Source organism: Gymnodraco acuticeps, unplaced genomic scaffold (genome assembly GCF_902827175.1).
Source record: "Gymnodraco acuticeps unplaced genomic scaffold, fGymAcu1.1, whole genome shotgun sequence".
Lineage (NCBI taxonomy): Eukaryota > Metazoa > Chordata > Actinopteri > Perciformes > Bathydraconidae > Gymnodraco > Gymnodraco acuticeps.
In genome coordinates, this window is record NW_022990583.1 from 522145 (window position 1) to 543018 (window position 20874).

General features: G+C 40.9%; 1 protein-coding gene across 2 annotated transcripts in view; it reads right to left on the bottom strand.

Moving 5' to 3' along the window:
* Positions 1 to 1608: 1608 nt before the first annotated feature.
* Positions 1609 to 20874, bottom strand: part of znf1035 (zinc finger protein 1035) — a 38907-nt gene continuing 19641 nt past the window's right edge. For both annotated transcript variants that reach the window (XM_034227998.1, XM_034227997.1), the window contains 2 exons: positions 10569 to 10632; positions 1609 to 10472 (listed from right to left, as the gene is read on the bottom strand). In XM_034227998.1, coding sequence (XP_034083889.1) covers positions 2296 to 10431 — 8136 coding nt within the window. In that variant the 5' untranslated portion in view covers positions 10432 to 10472; positions 10569 to 10632 and the 3' untranslated portion in view covers positions 1609 to 2295. The remainder of the gene's footprint in view (positions 10473 to 10568; positions 10633 to 20874) is intronic.

Genomic DNA, 20874 nt, shown 5'->3' on the forward strand with positions numbered 1-20874 from the left:
AGCCCAGGTCATTAGGGAGGTCTTCTACTGTCTGTCATTGCAAACGTTGTGCATCGCCCCAGTCACTCACTCAAATTCAGTTCATCTACAATAATGGGCCCCCCCACTATTGTAGATTAACTGAATTTGATGAAGGCTTATGGCAATGTATGATGTCTGTTTAATTGTATTTTTTGTATAATTAGTTGTTCTGAATTTTGCATACAAAATTTAAATTAAAAAAACGACACTGATGTTGTTTTAAAGATGTGTCGCCCCTCGGGGGCCCCCTACTGGTCTGGGGCCCCAAGCGGTTGCCTGCCTTGCCTGTCCTCAAGCGGCGGCCCTGGGCATCTACGTGTTTTGTACATATAAAAACGCCACTGGTTATGGGGAATGGAATTCAGTTGTGTGATGATAGAAAGGCAACAGTAACTCAAATAACCACTAGTTACAACCAAGGTCTGCAAAAGAGCATCTCTGAATGCACACCACGTGGAACCTTGAAGCAGATGGGCTACAGCAGCAGAATACCACACCAGGTGCCACTCCTGCCAGCTAAACTGTAATGGTGCAGGGGATATTTTTACTTTGGACCCCTTGGTATAATTTGGGAATTGTTTAAAACGGCACAGCCTTCCTGAGTATTGTTGCTGACTATGTCCATCCCTTTATGACCACATTGTACCCATTTTCTTATGGCTACTCCCAACAGGAAAACACACCATGTCACAAAATTCAAATCATCTTAATCTTTGGTTTCTTGAACATGAAAATGAGTTTGCGGGCTCAAAATGGCCTCCGCAGTCACCGGATCTCAAATAGAGCACCGTTGGGATGTAGTGGAACGAGAGATATGCATCATGGATGTACAGCAGACAAATCTGCCGCCACTGAGTGATGCTGTCATGTCAATATGGACCTAAACCTCGTACGAAGAATTAGGCAGTTCTGAAGGCAAAAGGGGTCCAGCCCTGTTAGCAAGGTATACCTAATAAAGTGGCCGATGAGCGTATATAGTGGCAAGAGAAACCCTTTGGAATTTCCTGGTTTTTATACACTATTAAAAAATATATAGCATATCTTAATTTCAAAATAAATTGAGATTGTGTATTTTATTAAGGTATTTTATAGAATATTTTACAATGAAAGATCATCTGAGAACATGGCAGTGCATTTCTACAATTACATCTACTTTAAAGTCACAACAGTTAAAATGATTAAAGAAAGATACCTACATCTCTCGATACTTTGGGAAGAAATATTTGTAAACTCAAGAAAGAAAGGTTGATTCTAACGAGGACCAACTTCTAATAGTGCCAACAACTGATCTGCCACACTACCTTTGTATGAAGACCAATTTGTCATCTACCAAGTGCTATTTCTGTATCTTCTTGTAAAAGCTACCAGATCTTTATTAACAATTTAACTGTTCAAAGCTATTCCTTTAATGTTTTGCACGGCAAGCTGATTTTGTCAGCACCACACAACTCCTCTCAAACCTAGACTATTCACCTGATTTGGCTCTAATAAGTGAACCTACTGATGTAAAATATTACACAAAATATTTACCGTACTTTGCTTGCGACAGTAGTATTTAACTTGACACAAAGTACACAGATACAAAAAAAGAGTGACACAAAAATTTATTTTATAGTGACTTTATCTCTCATCTGACTGAAGTAACTTAAATGCCTTAACAAAGTAACATTGGGTTGTGAAAATCATTTTCAATTACAGCACATTTCAAATGTATGTACACGGAAAAAATAGAAACCTGAAAAAAATGCAACCCAAGATAAAACACTAAAATGCACATGATTACCTACAGTACATGTAATATAAAATAACATTAGATTAAAATGACCAGTTTGAATAATATCTTACATATTATCAACAAAACTGACAATTATTATCCCAAAATAAATGTCAAACATACATAACCATCATGCTTAATTAATAGTGTCAGCATCAAAGAGTTTTCATTAAGATCTCCTTAGGTCACGCATTGTCTGATTCAGAACACACACTGTTTTATGTTGTAAAACAGCTTACATAATTAACATATCTTCGTCATAGATTTACAAACTGACAAAACTGGCTGTTTGGCTGTATACAAATCCCGATACATTTGTCAATGGACATGCAGGAGAAGATGCGCTGTCATAGTGACATGATTCAAGTTCTTGGTAAGTATGCAACACAAGGGAAAAAATACAAATCTATATCTAGATTTAAGTTGTGATAACAATTGGAGATACACAGTCAGATGTAAGGCATGAAAGGGAAGCGAAGATAAATGTTATGCAGTAACCATTACTGAGAGGTCCCAACATGTGTCTGTTGATGTTCCTCCAGTAGGTGAGGAAAAGCGAAAGCTTTGTCACACTCTGTGCATTCATATACAACTTGGCCCATGTGACTTTCTTGGTGCTGCTTAAGATGAGACCACTTGCTGAATGACTTGTAGCACATGTCACAGCGGAACTCTCCAACTTCTTTTTCTGCGTGTAATCTCATATGTAATGATAGATCTTGTGCTGTATTAAATGTGTTGTTGCACTGGGAACATATGAACTTGTCAGTGGCCTGCAGAGATGTGTTTTTTTGACGATGTCTTCGCTCATGCTCTCTGAGGTACCGGCTCTTGGCAAACGTTTTTCCACAAAGCTTGCATACGTAGGGATTGTCCGTTCCATGCTGTTTATTTTGATGCTCCAAAAGGGCACTCTTTGAGGAGAACTCCATTGAGCAAAGAGGGCAATTGTACAAGTCCTCTCCAAGAACATCGACATCCTCCTCCTCTCCTGCTGCTGCTTGATAAGTTTGAAGAGATGTCTTGGCAGATGGGTTTGTGCGCTTGGCCTCCATTGTTGTGGGCTGTTGATGGGAACAATGGTGCTGGCGGAAAGCATCTCTTCCCAAAAAGCTCTGGCCACACTCTGTGCATTCAATTGCAGTAGCTGAGTTGCCTACATGAAGGTGATCTTGATCTTCAAGCTTACTTCCAGACGGTAAGGTCATTTTGCATTCAAATGAACCATCAGAATGCACAGGAAAATGAAAAATCAAGTCAGTGGCACTGGCAAAACACTGATGGCAAACTGGACATATGAAACCATGTGATTGATCTCCATCGTTACCTTCACTGCTGTGTTCTATTCCTGCGGCATTGTCATGGCTCTTCAGATGGCTTAGAAAAAGCTGAGAAGAGGGAAAGCAACTGTTGCATTGATTGCATTGATATTTGCTATTAGATGGTAATTGATGGATGGCCTTGTGCTTTTTCAGGTGAGATTCATGCAGAAAATGTTTATCACAGTCCAAACAGGAGTATTGTCGCTCATTGGCTGCCATGCAACCGTGCTCTGATAGAGTCTCTGGGTCTCTGAAACGCTCACCACAAACACCACAGCGATACTTAAGTTCTTTCGTGGATACTGATGAGATCTCAGAAGGTGAAACAGATGTCTCACGTTCTTCCCTTGTAGTGGAAGATGGGTGGCAGTCAACCGACTTTGAGTGGCTTTTCCGATGCTCAACTCTACTACTTTTGGAGAGGAACACAAGATTGCATATATCGCATGGGAAGCTCTCTTCACGGTGGGTAGACATGTGTTCTGCCAACTGCAAGGGACCTGTGAAACTGAAGTCACACTTGGAACATCGATATGGCCGGCTCTTTCCATGCGTATGCTTGTGTTTACGCAGTGCAAAAAGCGAGACGAAACCCCTGCCACACGCCTGACATTGAAATTCAGACTTGTGCATTCGTTGATGCTGCTGCAACTGGGATGCCTGAAAAAAACATCTACCACATTCTGCACACTCATGTGGTTTTTCACCTAAGTGACACCGCTGATGATCCTCAAGACTTTCAGATGTTGGGAATGTCTTGCCACACACATGGCATGGGAAGTAAGGTGCAGAATCAGAGTCACTGTCCTCAATGTTATTTTCATCCTCATCACTTTCACCAGTTGTACTGACCTGACTGCTGGATGGTTCTTCAGCACGGCTCTTTTCCTGTATAGTTTTCCTAAGATCCCTCTGCTCTTTAATATGCCATTTTCTATAATGTCTATCTAGTGATTTTTTGACTGTATAGGCCTTGTTACAGAAACGACAAGTAAATGCATCATCTGGATGCTCTTCTCTGAAATGACTACATAAAGATGGTCTTGTCCAAAACCTTTGATTGCACAGTTTGCAAATGAAAGGTCTATTAGGGTCATGGCATGTTCTGTGAATTTCAAGTTTAGATACATTGCTAAACATCTTGGAGCAGACAGGACAGGATAAAGTTTCATCAGATTCATGTAACCTCATGTGTCTTATAAGATTTCCTTGACTAGCAAACACCTGTCCACACTTAATACATGCATTGCGCTTTTTCGCTTGTTCCTGCCTTCCATGGTCTTCAAGGTGACTAATGAGCAATAAGCCATCTGTGAAGCTCTGATCACATTCTGAACATTGGTACTGCACAGCTTTCTTCGTTTTACTTGAGCTGCTTTGCTCATAATCTTCCTCGGAACTTTGTGGTGATTTGTCCATAAATTCATCTTTGCAGGAGAAGTTGCTCTGCACTGACTTGGAGGTTTCTTCATAATCGAGCATGTCATTCAGCACAATATCAATCTCTGCTTTCAAAGGGACTTCCAATTGTTGGGTTTTAGTTCTCTCTGAAACGCTTCCAAATCTACATTTCCTTTTGTGATTACGGAGAAGACTTTTATTCCAGAAGCCCTTCTTGCATGTTTTACAGTTAAAAGGAATTTTACTTGTGTGAACACGCAGATGATCAGTTAGTCCAGCATTATTGGTGAAGGACATATTGCACACTGGGCAAGTAAATGGCTTGGGGACCTCAACACTAAACTGTTTGTCACAACTCTCATCCAAAGGTTCTTCTTTGATGTTGGGTATGTTTGACAGATGGTGTTGTAGGGGAGCAGAGGACACTGGTGGAACCTTTGTTTCCAGCTTGTGTTCATTTAAAAAATGCTCTTGAAGCTCTGAAAATAGCAAGAAACGGGAACTACAGTATGCACAAGAAAAGCCTTTTGTTGGGCTTTTAAATAATGTGGACTTTGATAATCTTGTTGATAAATGTCCTCTTTTTTGGGAACACTTTGCGGAATGACGTCTCACATAATCTTTCCTTATAAATCGTTCACCACAATCCTCACATGCATATGGCCGCTCTCCTGTATGCAGACGGTTGTGCACGGCCAATTGCCAGCCGCTTTTAAAAGCACGGGGGCAATAGCTACATGCATATCTGTAGTTTTTGCTGAAATATGGCTGAATTCTCTGTATAATTCTATTTCTCACCCCTTTAAGCGGGTTTGTGACATCTTCTGTTTGTGGATTCGTTTCTGAGGGTTCATTGTAGGGCCTTCTGCACTTCTTTGTCTTCCTATGTTTTTTCAGGGATCCTTCTTGAGTGAATGATGAGCCACAGCGTGTGCACTTAAATGGTTTTGGAGCATGGAACATAGTGACATGTCGGGAAAGTTTAGACTGAGATGGAAAGCTCCTGGAACAGACTTTGCACTCAAATGTCTCCTGCTTTGTATTGCGCTCTGTTTCACAGTTATTTTGCCATCCCTTGCCAACGTAATCCAAGCTGATTTTGGGAATACAGATTTCTAATCGCGTCTTTTTCCCCCTACAACGAATCTCATGTACTTTCAGATGATCATGCCTTGAAAAGCAGCTGTCACAGGCCTTACAGCGATAAGGTTTCACTTCGTTGTGTGTCAAAATATGACGTCTCAGGCTTCGTGATTTCATGAAGGACTTGGTGCAGAATTTGCACTTGAACTCAGCTTCTCCTTCAGCTTTGGGATGTTGTGCTGCTTCTCTGGGAGTAAGAGTCTTTGACAATTGAGTTGCAGCAGCATCTTTGATTTTTGACTTATCCTCTTCATCAACACCATCACAGAAAGCTTCATGCTTCAAACACATTGACTTACTTCTATAACAATGTCCACAGTGCATACATGAGTAGGGTTGTACACCAGTATGGCTAACAAGATGTCTCATGAGTATAGATCTGTACCTGAACCTCTGTGTACAGTGAGGGCATTTAAAGAAAAGTTTGTTAGTTGCATTGGATTTTGAAGACATATTGCTGACATTCTGTCTTGCCTGTGAAGTGCTTTTGCAGACGCTATCCTTGGATGATAAGCCAGTGTTGTGCTTTGGAGTTTCCATGCAGTTGTTTTGATGTTGTTTTAATTTTGTTAATCCAAAGAACTGCTCACATCCTGAGCAGAAAAGCAGAGTGTTTGTCTTGTGTCCATCGTGATGTCTTTGCAGGCGTATTTTCTTAGTAAACGTCCGAGGACAATAGGAACATTGATGTGTTCCTTTTTTCTTGTCGTCAGACTCCAATGTGATAAGGGGTCTGGTTTGATGAGCTGAACACTTTTCACGGTGAAGTTTGAGGTACGTGTCTAGATAAAACTGTTTTCCACAGTCAATGCAGGAAAAGGGTTTATCTCCAGTATGTACGCTCATGTGGCGCAGCAAATTGCGGCGATTTTTTGAATCACGCTTGCAAAATGGACACTGTTTTGACGAAGACACAGATATATGTGTAAGAGAATGTTTTCTTAGTACATGGGCATCATCAAACACATCTTTACATATGGAACACTGCCGCTGTTTTGGTCCACTCTTCTCTTTTACAGACTCCAAGGACTGCTGTGGTTTTAATGCTGGTCTATCTTCAAGCAGGCTTGTCTGGTTTTCTCTATTTTTGTGGCTCTCTAGATGCCTGAGGAGATATGCAGGATACTGGAACTGTAGATGACAGTCTGGGCATTGAAGCTTTCCCCTTTCAAGATGTGAGTTTCTGTGCTGGATCAATGCTCCAATAGTTGGGAGAATCTTTCTGCAGACAGTGCATTGTATCCTCCTCTGATGAACGTTTTTTTTATGAATGATTAGATAGGCACGTTTCTTGTATATTTTTCCACAATCCAGACAGCGGTATGGTCTTTCACCCGTGTGATTTCTCTCATGTCTTTTCAATGACTGTGGTGTGTCAAAACAACTTCCACAAAATGTACAGCTCAGGGCAAGACTTTCATTTGCTTCCGTGGATTTTAAGGTGTTGTTACGCTCTTTAGTGCCTGCACTACTTAAAGTGGCTTTTTTGGACAAGGCGGAGAAAACTGAATTCCTGTACGTGAACATTTTACCAGTGAGTTTAAATTGCTCATGTTTCTTCATATGTCTGTACTTTCCCGAACCATGGCAAAAGACTGCTGGACAATAACTGCATTTGTACCTTGGAACAGGCTTAGAGGGTGTTAGAGCTGGGGGTGCTTGCTTTTTTGATTTAATTTCCTTGGGCTGTTTTTTCAGTTTATATTGCTTTGATGGTGTTTTCTGCTTCATGTCAGTTGTCTTCTGGTTGGTCTGTTCCTTTGACTTTGCCCTCTCTTTTGCAAGTTGATTAAGACATTCTTTGAGACAAAAAGCTTTAATATGTCTAAATCGATTGCTTGGTAAAGTGAAGGTTATGTGGCACAATGGACATCGATATTTACCAGAAGTCTTTTCCTTTCCACCAGTGAGTGAAAGTTTGACACAGTCACGCAAATGTCGAGCCCTGTTGTAGGAGTACTTGAAAAGCCGTGGACAGAGAGGACATTTATATTTTCCTTTCGTGTCATTCTCCACTTTTGGGGTTTTCTCACTACTGTGTTTTGTGGTACACTGACTAGAAGAAACCTCCAGACTCTTTCCCTTGTGTGTGCTGTAGATATGCTTTTTGGCCTCGACTGCAGTTGAGAAGCATTTACCACAGAAACTACACAGATGAGTTTTGGAGATGTCAACAAGCTTTACATAACAACCAGATGGATTTGTATATGGTTTGTTCTGTACCAGGTCCTTTTGTGGTGGTATTTTTGTTTCTCTGATAACAGCATCAACATTTGCAACTGGAAGTTTTGGTCGCTTGCATCTACTAGGTATACGTTTGTGTCTTAGCAAGCAATTCGGCTGTGCAAAATACAATCCACATCCATTACACTGATAGGGTGTTTGGCCAGTGTGACTTCGCATATGCTTGACATACAGATGCATTTTTGAAAATTGCATTCGACACTTTACACATCTGTGTCCGCCGCAGCGTTTTCTTTTCTTCGGTAGGCTTGAATCAGAAGAAAGCTCAAGGCTATCTTTGATTTGACAACACACATGTGTTTCCGTTTGCTTATTCTTCATCAGGTAGAGATTACAAGTCTTGCAAAACTGGAAATTGTGCATGTCATGGTTACAATGGTGGTGTTCAATTAGATGATCCACATTGTTGGTTGTGTGTTGACAATCCGAGCATTGATAAGAGTTACTTGTCCCATTTATTGACTCTGACGTCTTTAATATTATGACAGGTTGCAGGCGTTTCCTCATTTGTAAAGAGGATTTGAGTTGCAGGGCTTCTCCTTCTGAATTTTTCACGCTGTTACTCTTAGGTCTGGACACAGAGGTGTCTTTATAGTGTCTGGCGTCAGGTTTTGTACCATCAGCATCACATGAAGAATCTTCTGTTGACAGAGGCTCCCCATACAACATGCCAAGTCCTGACTGCTCCTCTGTAGATGTGTCCACCTCTTCAAACAACTGTCTTGCACTTTCCGCAACATCCCCACTTTGACTTCCTGGTTCTAGGGACACTAGACTTTGATTTAGTGACAGTTGCTGATCTGAAGAACAGGTTGTATTTGTATTCTCTGCTGGACATTCATTTTCTAGATTAGGATTTAGGTCTGAGCAGAGTTCTATCTTGTTAGAAACACTTTGCTCTTTATTATCACTTTGATCACAACAATCTGGATCACTACCATCGGGCTGTGTATGAGTGATCATTGTTTTCTTCTCTGGTGGACTTTCCTTTTCCGGAAAACGATTTAGATCTGTGCTTGCGCTGTTTGGCTGTAAGCAGGATTCTACATGACCAGTAACACTTTTCTCTTCCTTGTCAGTAGTATCAATAAGAAAACAGACACTTGTGATACCAGGCCCATTACAATCTTGTTTTAGATCAGTGGTATTTGTCTTGTCTGTTGCACTAATCAATTCTTTTTCTAGACAGGAATTTACAGCTGTGCTTGAGCTATGTAGCTGTAAGCATGATTCTGAATGATTTGCACCACTATTCTCATCCTTGTCACTGACATTGCCTAAATGACCATCACTCATCACAGCCTTGAATATGTCCTGAGCCACATTTTGAGTGGCATCTTTACAATTGGATGCCTTGATACCTGGATGATCTGAAAATGCAGAGGTATTTAAATGAATTTCCTTCTCCTGATAGTCAATTTCCATTTTTTCAACTTGACTATTAGTTGAGTTCGGACTATCATTTTCATCACCACATGATTCCTTCATTTCCTTCCTTAGGACTTTTTCATCGGAGTGATCTTGCTCATTCTCCAATTGAGTCAAGATATTTGGAGATGTCCCCATAATCTGATCATCCTCATTGCCATTTGGGTACTTTAATCCATCCCCAGTCAAGTTTTCAAGGCCATTTTTCGAGTTCGTTGAATTGTTTTCTTGGGTAGGGTCTGTCTCCACACACTCCTTTAGTTTCTGAACTGGAGAAGTACCACAATCATTTCTCCCCGCAACAGTCTTGCTTCCTGTAGTTGTCACTATGTTAGAAGTCGACGAGGACTGTTTGTGTCCTGTTAAAGATTTGACTTTTTTTCCTGGACTTTGCTGCTTGTGTTGTGTACATTCATCAATGTTTTCTCCTACCATCACATTTGATGTACTTGGCAAAATACCATCCGTTTCTGACATATTTGGGCACAGGCTTCCAGTGGAATGCATATTTTTTCCAGTATCATTGAAAACCTTTTCTGTTGACCTGGGTTTTGTAGCAATATTACGTTCAGATTTCGGAACTGAATTCCTTGACATGAACTTACAAGAGGATCTTGTTTCACCTGCATCCGAGCAGCTACTAACATCTGAGTAGTCCTCAATTAATGATGTAGCGAGCATTCCCCAGTCTTGCTTAAGATCTTGAAAATCTGTTGCTAAAGAAGAAGGAAAAGGTCCGGATGTCGATAACCCTTCTGTGGCCAAATCTGAGATATCACTATTTGCACATTTTGGCAAGTAATCTTTTTCCATTTGTTCTAGATCAGCTTGCAATGGTGCTTCCTTACAGTATCTTTGATAAAGACAGTCTGAACTGGTATTTTCAATACAGGGACTCGAGTAAAAGTTTTTGTCGAAGTTTGAGTTTGTTGCAGGGGCTTCATTTGAATCCATTGTACCTGTGAAGTCATGATGTCCAATGAAGTTCTCTATGTCTTTAGGAAGACTTTCCTCAGATTCTGATGTATTTCTCAAAGTGCTTGTCTCCGATGTAAGAGGTGGAAAGTTATGGAAGTATGAATCCCATCCTTGAGCCATTTTACGCCAGGAATGTAAGCTAGGGCTTATTTAGCCAAAACCTGAAAAAAACAAAGTAGTATATAATTACAACAGAGAAACTAAAACTGTAGTTGTCTAAAAAACTATTGTACAATATTTGAAAAGAAAAATCTGACCTTTTCTTGGACACACAAGGTCTTAGACAATCCACAGTCATGTGGGTTGCATCCGAGTGGACATCTAAAAAAAAAGTAATTCATATTATTGTGGACAATTTTACAAGTCACAACGTTTTTTTTAAACAAATATTATCAAAATGCAATCCAATATGAACCTGCCACCAGGCAGATATGAAATGTGTCCAGGATGGAGTATGGATGTTAAGATGAGACACAGGGGAAGGTGTGGGGGACTACACAAATTCCCAATGCATGTTTACAGAGGTAACCTTATGGAATTGGAGGTTATGTTTGTTCCTGATAGTATTAACCAAGATAAAATGGTCCCTGGGAAAGGTCATTTTATTAGTGAAACAAAAGTAAGAGAAACCCTCTTCCCTGAAGGCAAGGTCTGGTTGTTGGGGGAGTGGTCAGGCTCAGCCTAAAAAAACTGCATATGGTTGTTGCAATGTAGTATCACTATCCAAAAAGAGGGGCACAAGTGAGCATGGCTGGTTGGGCTGAGGCTTAACGCTTAGAGCACAAAGACACAAAGTGATGCATAGCTACGAGAACTAACTTGAGAGGCTTTAACTGAAGGGAAGATGCTGGATGTGGTGCGTAAGTTGGTACAATGCCAAATAATATAGTTTGATACAGACCTGCTGAAAAGAGTGGTTCCTTAAAAAAATGATCATTCACTAAATAAACCAAATATTTACTTGTTGCAGCTTGTCAAAGAGGTAAGACTTGGTGACACAGCCTTGTGGAATAATCCAGTTAAGTGCAATGAGTGCACTGGCACAGTGTGCGTCTTTAGGCAGGTATGTAGGTAGGTAGACAGGCGGGTAGGCCATTCAATGATTTCATATGGGCTAAATGAAGGCTTATTACAGGCCAGCATTAGCCACTGATTCTAGACTAACTATATCAAGTGTTTGTCCTCGACAAACAACCCTTATATGTTTTAGCGCAGGGCTGACCATAGTCTGCTCGCACGCTTCTCTTCTCTTCTCTTGCTAGGGCAGACCCAGAAAATACAGGAATGCTTTTATTCCATCTGGCTTGTGAAGAAACTAGGATGCCCTAGAAGAGCTGAATGATAGATAGGGGCACCTGCAGGTACTTTGCTTAGTATGTGAATTTGGATAAGTCTCAGCCCTTTGTGGAGGACACTGGTAACTAAGTCTTGAACTTCACATCTTACCTAGGCTAACATACACTATATCAGGGGTGCCCAACCTTTTTTGAACCGAGACCTACTTTTAAAGTTGCCAGTCTGCCGAGATCTACCAGTCCAAATAGAGAGGCGTAGCCATTACTGACAGCCTGCTTTGTGCTTATCTTTCTTACAGTGCAGATGCTTTTCTGCTTGCTCCTGCCTCTGCTTACTTTTTATGCTGATTTTCCTACTCTTATTCTCTGAAAACTTCGAGCAGCGGCTCCTGGACATTAACTTATCACTGGGACAGTTCATCTTCGTAAATAGACGGAGGGTTTCAGCCATATTTCAACATTTTTACGACGACCTCAGTCTTACAGTAGTGTGTCCTAGCAACAGCTAAAGCCTGGTAGGCTACTGCATGCTATTTAGCTTAAGCTAGTTGGTAGCAAAATGCCTCCGTTCTCTACAGATAACTTCCAAAAACTTATACAGAAGATAGCTGTGTTGGAAATGAAAATGCAACGGTTGGAAGTTAACGTGGCAGTGAATGGACTATGTCGTGGGAATGACACCACTTTACCAGTGTTGCAAAATAATGGAGAAGGGTATGCTAACTCACAGCTAGTTAGCAGCTACAAGGATTCCAAGGAACAGGAGGGCTGTGTACTGGGTAATAAATCTACAAGTGGTAGTCCTCTCTGGAACTCTCTGGGTGCAAAGCCTAAGAGTAAATCATTTCCATGGGATTTGGGAGGATGGATAACAGGCAGAGCCCAGCATTCTGAAATCTGTGATGCGACCGGCTGGCCTGCATTGTTATCACCCAGGAAGAATGCCTATTCAACCCCTATTCATACTAGGAAACAGCAGTGGACAGCTGCTAAAGGGAGAATTACAAACAATCCTCCTAAACCACCAAGTGTGCCAATCCAGAACAGATATGCTCCGCTGACCGAGAACCGGAGATCCCTTTCTGATGACCTGGATAACCTGTCCTCTTCACACAGCAGGGTAAGGACCAATAGCTACTCCAAAAGTAAAAGGCTAGAGGGAAAGCTAATGACTGGGCCTGAAACTCTGATTGTGGGTGACTCTGCTGTAAGAGATGTAAAAGGTCTGTGTAATAAGAACAACACCAAAGTACTCTGTTTTCCCAAGGATGTGGTCTCTGACTTGGCTCAGAAGATCCTGCATATTGGGGCTGAACATCCGACTGTGAAGAATGTGGTACTGCACATTGGAACAAATGATGTTGTGAAACAAGAGTCAGAAGTGCTGAAAGAAAACTTTAAATGTTTGTTGGAAACTGCCAGCTCTCTAAATGCAGAGGTGTTCATCAGTGGCCCTCTACCGCCAGTCAGAAGAGGAGTGGAGAGATTCAGCAGATTGTTTGCACTGAACACCTGGCTTTCAACTGTCTGTACTGACCATTCTGTCCATTTTATTGACAATTTTAACTTTTTCTGGGATTGCAGACATCTTTTCAAGGCAAATGGAGTTTGCCTGAACAAGTCAGGAGTGAAATTGTTTATCTCTAACATATTCAACTGCCTGCGTCATCAATCTGTTCCCTCTGCCAAGGACAAGCGGCAAGAGGAATCAAAACAGGAGAAAGACACAACTCATCGCACAGAAAACCCTGAAGAATTATCACTGCATCCGCCTGAGGAATGTTCTGATTATGGGAGACCTATGAGACACATGGAGGAGTCTCCACTGCCCGTCACCCCCCCCCCCCCCCTGTCAAGGCCTTTGAGGATACTCCGTTCACCCTTTCACCCTCGCCCACCCTCCTTGAGATCGTTGAACACATGAAGGAGATACAGAGGGTTGACACCGATTCCTTCCTGGATTTCAAAGACCAGACTAAGGCGATACGCAGGGCTGGCAGCATGTCCTTTACCCCCGCTCCTCAACGACGCCCACCAAAATCACCGCACCATCTCCCCCGTCTTCATCACCCGCGCCTACGTCAACCACCTCCCCCCCCTGGCAGCATGTCCTTTACCCCCGCACCATCTCCCCCGTCTCCTGATAAGGATGTGTGTGTACAAAACGCAACAAACTCTTACTGAACTCTTACTGGGTCCAGGCTCAAGGGCGTATGGCACTCTCAACTCTTTCCAGGACATGCCGGGGCCCTGCCTGCCTATAGCTTTGCTGATATCTGTGTTGATAGGTAATAGATTAAGAGCGGTGAATCATTTTAGAAACAGGAAGCGCTCAAACGTTTGTGTGAGTTTATCTAATTTAGCATTGATTCCATGTCAGCCACAACTTGTTACAAAAAACATGACTGATAGTGTGTTTAACAAACTTAAACTAGCTTTATTAAATGTCAGGTCTTTGGCAGGAAAAACATTTTTAATCAATGATTTTATCACTGAGCACAATCTCGATTTTATGTTTTTAACAGAAACTTGGATTGAACAAAATAACAGTGCAGCTGTTCTTATCAAATCAACCCCTCTCAACTTTAGTTTTATGAGTCAGGAAATAATGAATAAGAAAGGGGGTGGAGTTGCTATTCTGTTCAATGATTCCCTTCAATGCAGGAAGACATCGTATGGAAACTTTGATTCTTTTGAATATGTGGCCCTTCAGCTGAAATGCTCCTCTCGAGCTCTGTTCCTAAATATCTATAGACCACCCAAATACTGTGCAAGCTTTTTTGATGACTTTACTGAACTGCTGTCTATAGTGTGTATTGACTTTGACCGTCTAGTCATTGTTGGTGATTTTAACATCCATGTTGACAACCCCCAGGACAGAGGGGCCAAAGAACTGTTTTGTGTTCTTGATAGCTATGGACTGACTCAGCATGTGACGGAGCCCACGCACAATAAGGGGCACACTCTGGACTTAATTATCTCAAAGGGTCTGAATATCTCTAAGGTTGTGGTGACTGATGTTGCACTCTCTGACCATTCCTGTGTTTTCTTTGAGAGCTCTATTTCTGTTCACAAAAATGTTCAAAAAGAGATAACCACAAAGCGATATTTAACTGAAAATACTAGGGAAATGTTTACTCAGAATTTTTCTTCCACACTTGCCCCTGCTAACATCTCAGTAAATGAGCTAGTAGATCATTTTAATTCAAAAATTTAAAATGTTATAGATGCCATTGCTCCAACTAAGGTAAAGGAAGTGTCTGGCAAGAAAATATCTCCATGGAGAAAGGCCATGACCGTGAAAACAGAAAAAAGAGAATGTCGAAAAGCTGAACCCAGGTGGCGAAAAACAAATCTCCAGGTTCACTTTGAAATCTATAAAGAGAGACTTGGCCTTTATAATTTGGAATTGAAAAACGCACGACAATCGTTCTTCTCTGACATCATTACCAAAAACAAAAACAACGCACGTGCCTTGTTTGCTACCGTCGACAGACTAACTAACCCCCAGTGTCAGTAGCCTCTGAATTTCTATCCACCAGGGCGTGCAATGATTTTGCCTCCTTTTTCACTGACAAAATTCAGAAAATCAGACAAGCAGTCAGTGCCTCTGCATCAAGAACAGCAAATGTGTTGTCTCTGTGTCCACCTAATATCAATTCAAACACCATGACACAATTCCATCAGATTAATGATAAAAACCTAGAGGACATTATACAACTTCTGAAATCCTCCTCCTGCTGGCTTGATATTATTCCAACAGGATTTTTCAAAGATGTTTTGCCTTGCATGGCCTCAGATCTACTTCATATAGTAAACAAATCTCTTCACTCAGGTATTTTTCCACAGGGTCTGAAAACTGCAGTCATTAAACCGCTCTTAAAAAAGAATAATCTAGATGCTTCAGTAATGAACAATTACAGGTCCATATCAAACCTCTAGGTAAAATCATTGAAAAAGTTGTTTTTCAACAGTTGAGTAATTTCTTGCATTTAAATAACTGTTTCGATGTGTTCCAGTCAGGCTTTCGTCCAAACCACAGCACTGAGACTGCTCTTGTAAAGGTCTTTAATGACATCCACTTAAACACAGACAGTGGCAGAACTTCAGTGTTAGTATTATTAGATCTCAGTGCTGCGTTTGACACTGTTGACCACAGCATATTATTAGACCGACTGGAAAACTGGGTGGGACTTTCGGAAGCAGTTCTAAATTGGTTTGAATCCTACCTAAAAGGACAGAAACAACTTTGTTTCTAAAAGGTAAATACACATCTGAGTTGACAAATATGACATGTGGGGTTCCTCAAGGCTCCATCTTGGGGCCTCTTCTCTTTAACATCTACATGCTACCACTGGCTCAGATAATGAAAAACAACAAAATAAGTTACCATAGCTATGCAGATGACACACAAATCTACGTAACAATTTCACCAGGAGACTATGCTCCAATTCAAACACTGAGTAAGTGCATTGAACAAATCAATGACTGGATGTGTCAGAACTTTCTCCAATTAAACAAAGATAAAACTGAGGTAATGGTTTTTGGAGCAAAGTTAGAACGTATAAAAGTGAGCGCTGAGCTTCAGTCTGCAATGTTCAAAACAACAGATAAAGCCAGAAATCTAGGTGTAGTCATGGACTCTGACCTGAGTTTCAACAGTCACATTAAAACGGTTACTAAATCAGCCTACTATCACCTAAAGAATATATCTCGGATTAAAAGACTAATGTCACAGCAGGATTTGGAAAAACTTGTCCATGCTTTTATCTTCAGTAGACTCGACTACTGCAATGGTGTCTTCACAGGTCTCACTAAAAAAATCTATTAGGAAGCTGCAGCTGATTCAGAACGCCGCTGCTCGAGTCCTCACTAGCACTAAGAAAGTGGATCACATCACTCCTGTTCTGAAGTCTTTACACTGGCTTCCTGTGTGTCAAAGAATAGATTTCAAAATACTGCTGCTGGTTTATAAAGCACTGAATGGTTTAGGCCCAAATTACATTTCTGACCTCCTGCTAAATTATGAACCATCCAGATCTCTCAGGTCTTCAGGGACTGGTCAGCTTTCTGTCCCCAGAGTCAGAACTAAACATGGTAAAGCAGCGTTCAGTTATTATGCTCCAAATATCTGGAACAAACTCCTAGAAACCTGCAGGTCCGCTGCAACTCTGACTACTTTTAAATCCAGGCTGAAGACTTTTATTTTTGTCGCTGCTTTTAATTGAACTATTATCTTAGACTGCACTGTAACTTTTATCCATGTATTTTTTCTTTTAATGTTTTAAATGTAAACGTAATTAAACTCCATGACATTTATGAGAGGGACTGCTCGAAAGTAGGATATTTGGGATATCCGTCGTAGCCAGGGTTTACGATCAGTTTTTGGGTGATTTGTACTGAGGAACAAGTATCACATCACTGACGGGTGAAAAATAGTGTTTTGGTAACACGGGGTGTTCAGGTAACACTTAAAGACTTTGTTATGGAACGCAAAATAGAGTAGGGGGCTAGTACACCCTCCTGAGGGTCCGATTGTGGATGTCATGCGAGCAAAACATGGTGAAAACAGTCTGTCTAAATTAAAAATCTGGACGGAAATGTTCGGATTTCCAAAGGGAGGTTCTTTGAGTAAATTAAAAATCAAGAACCTAAAGAATAAATTACAAGAACATGAAGATGGAATGAAGGGTACAAATAAAGAAGGCTTTCAATGCTCGGTGAGATGTACAGTGTCTAAATTGTTAAACGTAATTAAACTCCATGACTTTTTTTGAGAGGGACTGCTCGAAAGTAGGATATTTGGGATATCTGTCGTAGCCAGGGTTTACGATCAGTTTTTGGGTGATTTGTACTGAGGAACAAGTATCACATCACCGACGGGTGAAAAATAGTGTTTTGGTAACACGGGGTGTTCAGGTAACACTTAAAGACTTTGTTATGGAACGCAAAGCAGAGTAGGGGGCTAGTACACCCTCCTGAGGGTCCGATTGTGGATGTCATGCGAGCATAACATGGTGAAAACAATCAGTCTAAATTAACAATCGGGACGGAAATGTTCGGATTTCCAAAGGGAGGTTCTGTGAATAAATTAAAAATCAAGAACCGAAATAATTGAACTATTCATATCTTAGACTGCACTGTAATTTTTATCTTTTAATGTTTCTTTTATTAGCTTTTCTTTTTAATGACTGATTTTAAATGCCATTTTCTTAATGTCTTTCATTTTTGTTTTAATGTTTCTTTTATTATCTTTTACTGTTTTTAAATGCCTTTGTCTGAATGTCTTTCATTTTTGTAAAGCACCTTGAATTGCCTGGGGCTGAAAGGTGCTATATAAATAAACTTGCCTTGCCTTGCCTTGCCTTACTACCAGGTAAATACACACTTCTACTTGTATAAAACTGACCTTTGTACGATTAATACTTCATAAAATACTGCAGATCCTTCATCTTACCTATTTCTAATCTACACACATACAAGTATTTAACTGAAGTTACACAACAGTGTTGTTGATACAGAGTTGGAGTTTATTCACACGTCACATACTACAGTGGGTAATGTTTTCAAGAAACATTGAACAGTGCTGCCACATATGACACAGGGAAAAAAGAAAAGACTCTGAACCCTTTCTTTGCCATTATATAAAAATAGTGTTGCTACAAAAGTATAAATTAGGCTTACTAATAAGACAACTCAGATCTCAAGCTACACAGGAATCTGCTGCCAAAGTGCAAAGGAAAAAGCCAAATGTAATAGAATCAAACCCTTTTTTTGTTGCATTTTATTAGAGTATAAAAATAAATGCCTTTAAAATAGGATGCAAGCAACACTAGTTTCTTAACCTGAATTGATAATAGACTATAATCAATTTAAGTTTGCATTCTTATACCATTTTGTACAATAATTATAATGAATAAGTTCAAACAAACTCAAACTTACAGCTGATTAATAACGGTATCTAACTTGAGTTTTTATTATATCAAAAACCTGTTGAAATGCTTCTGTTATTTTTACTGTCCCCAAAAAACGCGTCGGCAGCCTCCAGGAATGCTTCTTTCACAACTTTGCCATCTTTGAAAGACTTCATGTGTTTCGCAAGAACGTGACTGACACGATAAGACGCTATGGTAGCAGCCTTGCTGTTGTTGTTGGGCCTGGTGAAAATGGACTGCTGTGCATTTAGCTGTCCTTTCAGGCCCCTCCCCTTATGGGAGCGTAGGGCAGAATTAGGAGGGAATTCCGTCTCGTAGCGTTTGTGCACTGTTTTGAAATGCCGCTCCTAAATTACCCTTCTTCGATAAAGCAACGCTCGCATTGCAGATGAGACAGATGGACTTTGAATGGATACAAAAATAATCATCCTCCCACTCGGAGTGAAAATTATATATTTTAGGCTTTTTTGCTTCTGCCATAATTGCGTTCTTGTGTGTGTGCGGACTGTCACTCCTGTTGACACCAGGTTGACACGGACAACGTCAGCAAAATAGTGCCCACTGCCCACCAGCCACACCCCGACAGATGGGGTCACGCCGGGCCAATCACAAAGCTTTGATGCGTCGGTTCAAGTGCATTATTCTGGCACAGGAAGATTATGTTATAGGACATTAACGATAAAACAGAATATTGTTGTTCTATTTTTAGACACATCTCACGATCGACTGGGAATCTCCCCGCGATCGATCGACTGGTTTGGCACCCCTGCACTATATAGATAGTATTAAAGGTCCCATGTCATGGCCATTTCCACTGATCATAATTCCATTGTTGAGGTCTACTAGAATAGATTTATATTGTGAAATTTTCCAAACTCACATTGGTTTCTCATACAGCATCTCTGTAAACTATGTGTATTCACTGAATTTCACTCTCTGCCTTTAACGGCTCGTTGGAGCTCCAATAGCTCCAGCCCCCACCCTCCCTGTGAGCACAGTGTGCTCTGATTGGTCGGGACGTTGTGAATTGTGCTGAGCTCCGTGCTGGTGTGGTTTCCTTGTTTAGCTAAACACAGCGAAACACAGCCAAACTCATCCTGAGCACACACAAACTCACAGCCGAAGTAAAAACAATAAGTGTGGCTTGATATTGAGTAAGAAAAAGGTTGATAAACGCTGTGAGAATGGGTCTGCAGAGAGAATTTCGCCGCGATCCCAACTGTCTGTTATCAGCCTGCAGCCAGGGAGGAGAAATCAGCAGAGCTGCCTGCACTGAGTGTGTGTGTGTGAGGAAGTCCGTGGATTGGTCAATTTGGACCAATCAGCGGGGGCTTAACCTAACGGCTCCGCGGACGTAACGGCTCCGCGGACGTAACGTAACGGCTCCACGGATTGGTCCATTTGGTTCCGGGTACCGCATGACCGTGTTGCGTCATAGCTCTGGGCGTGGCTACTGGGTATCCAGACATCACAATGCCCAGGAAGAACATGAGAAATCTCCAATGAGGCATTTTGGGGAGGTCTTTTCTGTGTTAGTTTTACTCTCTACAGGGTGTACTTTGAGGGTTTTTGACTCTGCAGACCGTTTATATGCATAAAAACCTTCATAACACACAAGGGGACGGGTAATAACCGGAAAAGCATGACATGGGACCTTTAAGACACTCCTCTTAACCTGTTAAGCCCCAAGCCTGTTTTTCAGGACAAATGACCATAACTACACTTCTAAAAGGGGAACATTAATAATCTTTTTTCTCAAAGTAATGATAAACCTGTGAGTTGGATGTAGAAAAGTCAGAATCAATATAGATGTTTTTTTATTTTAAAGAAAATTCAGATTGAACATAGTAAAAAAATGTAAATTATAGTGTCCGTCCAAAAAATGTGTTGTACTTATAGTGAAAACAACCCTTGGATGATGGGTTAGTAGACTAAAAGTGTTAGGAATCCAAAGTAGAACATATAATAAGTACCCTGTATCAAGATTGATGCAAAACAAGTGACATTTGACCTTTTTAGAGAGGTTTAGAAAAAAAAACTCCACCTCTGGGGTCATTTGGGTGGAAATGGGCGTTTTTGCCGTTTCTCTGGAACCCATTGGTCGATTTTGATGATTGACATCTCTTTTGAACCGTTAGAGCCAATAGAATCAAAGGGGAATTTCCACATACACACCAACGTTACCATTGAGAAGTGGGGGTTATGCACATGCAGTTTGCCCAGAGAGAAAGCTATTTTACGCTCTGAAATCTGAAAACTGAAAACTAGTTTTATTGCTGATGGATTATCAGAAATCATTTCAAAGTGACACAGACACATTGGATTAACCTATG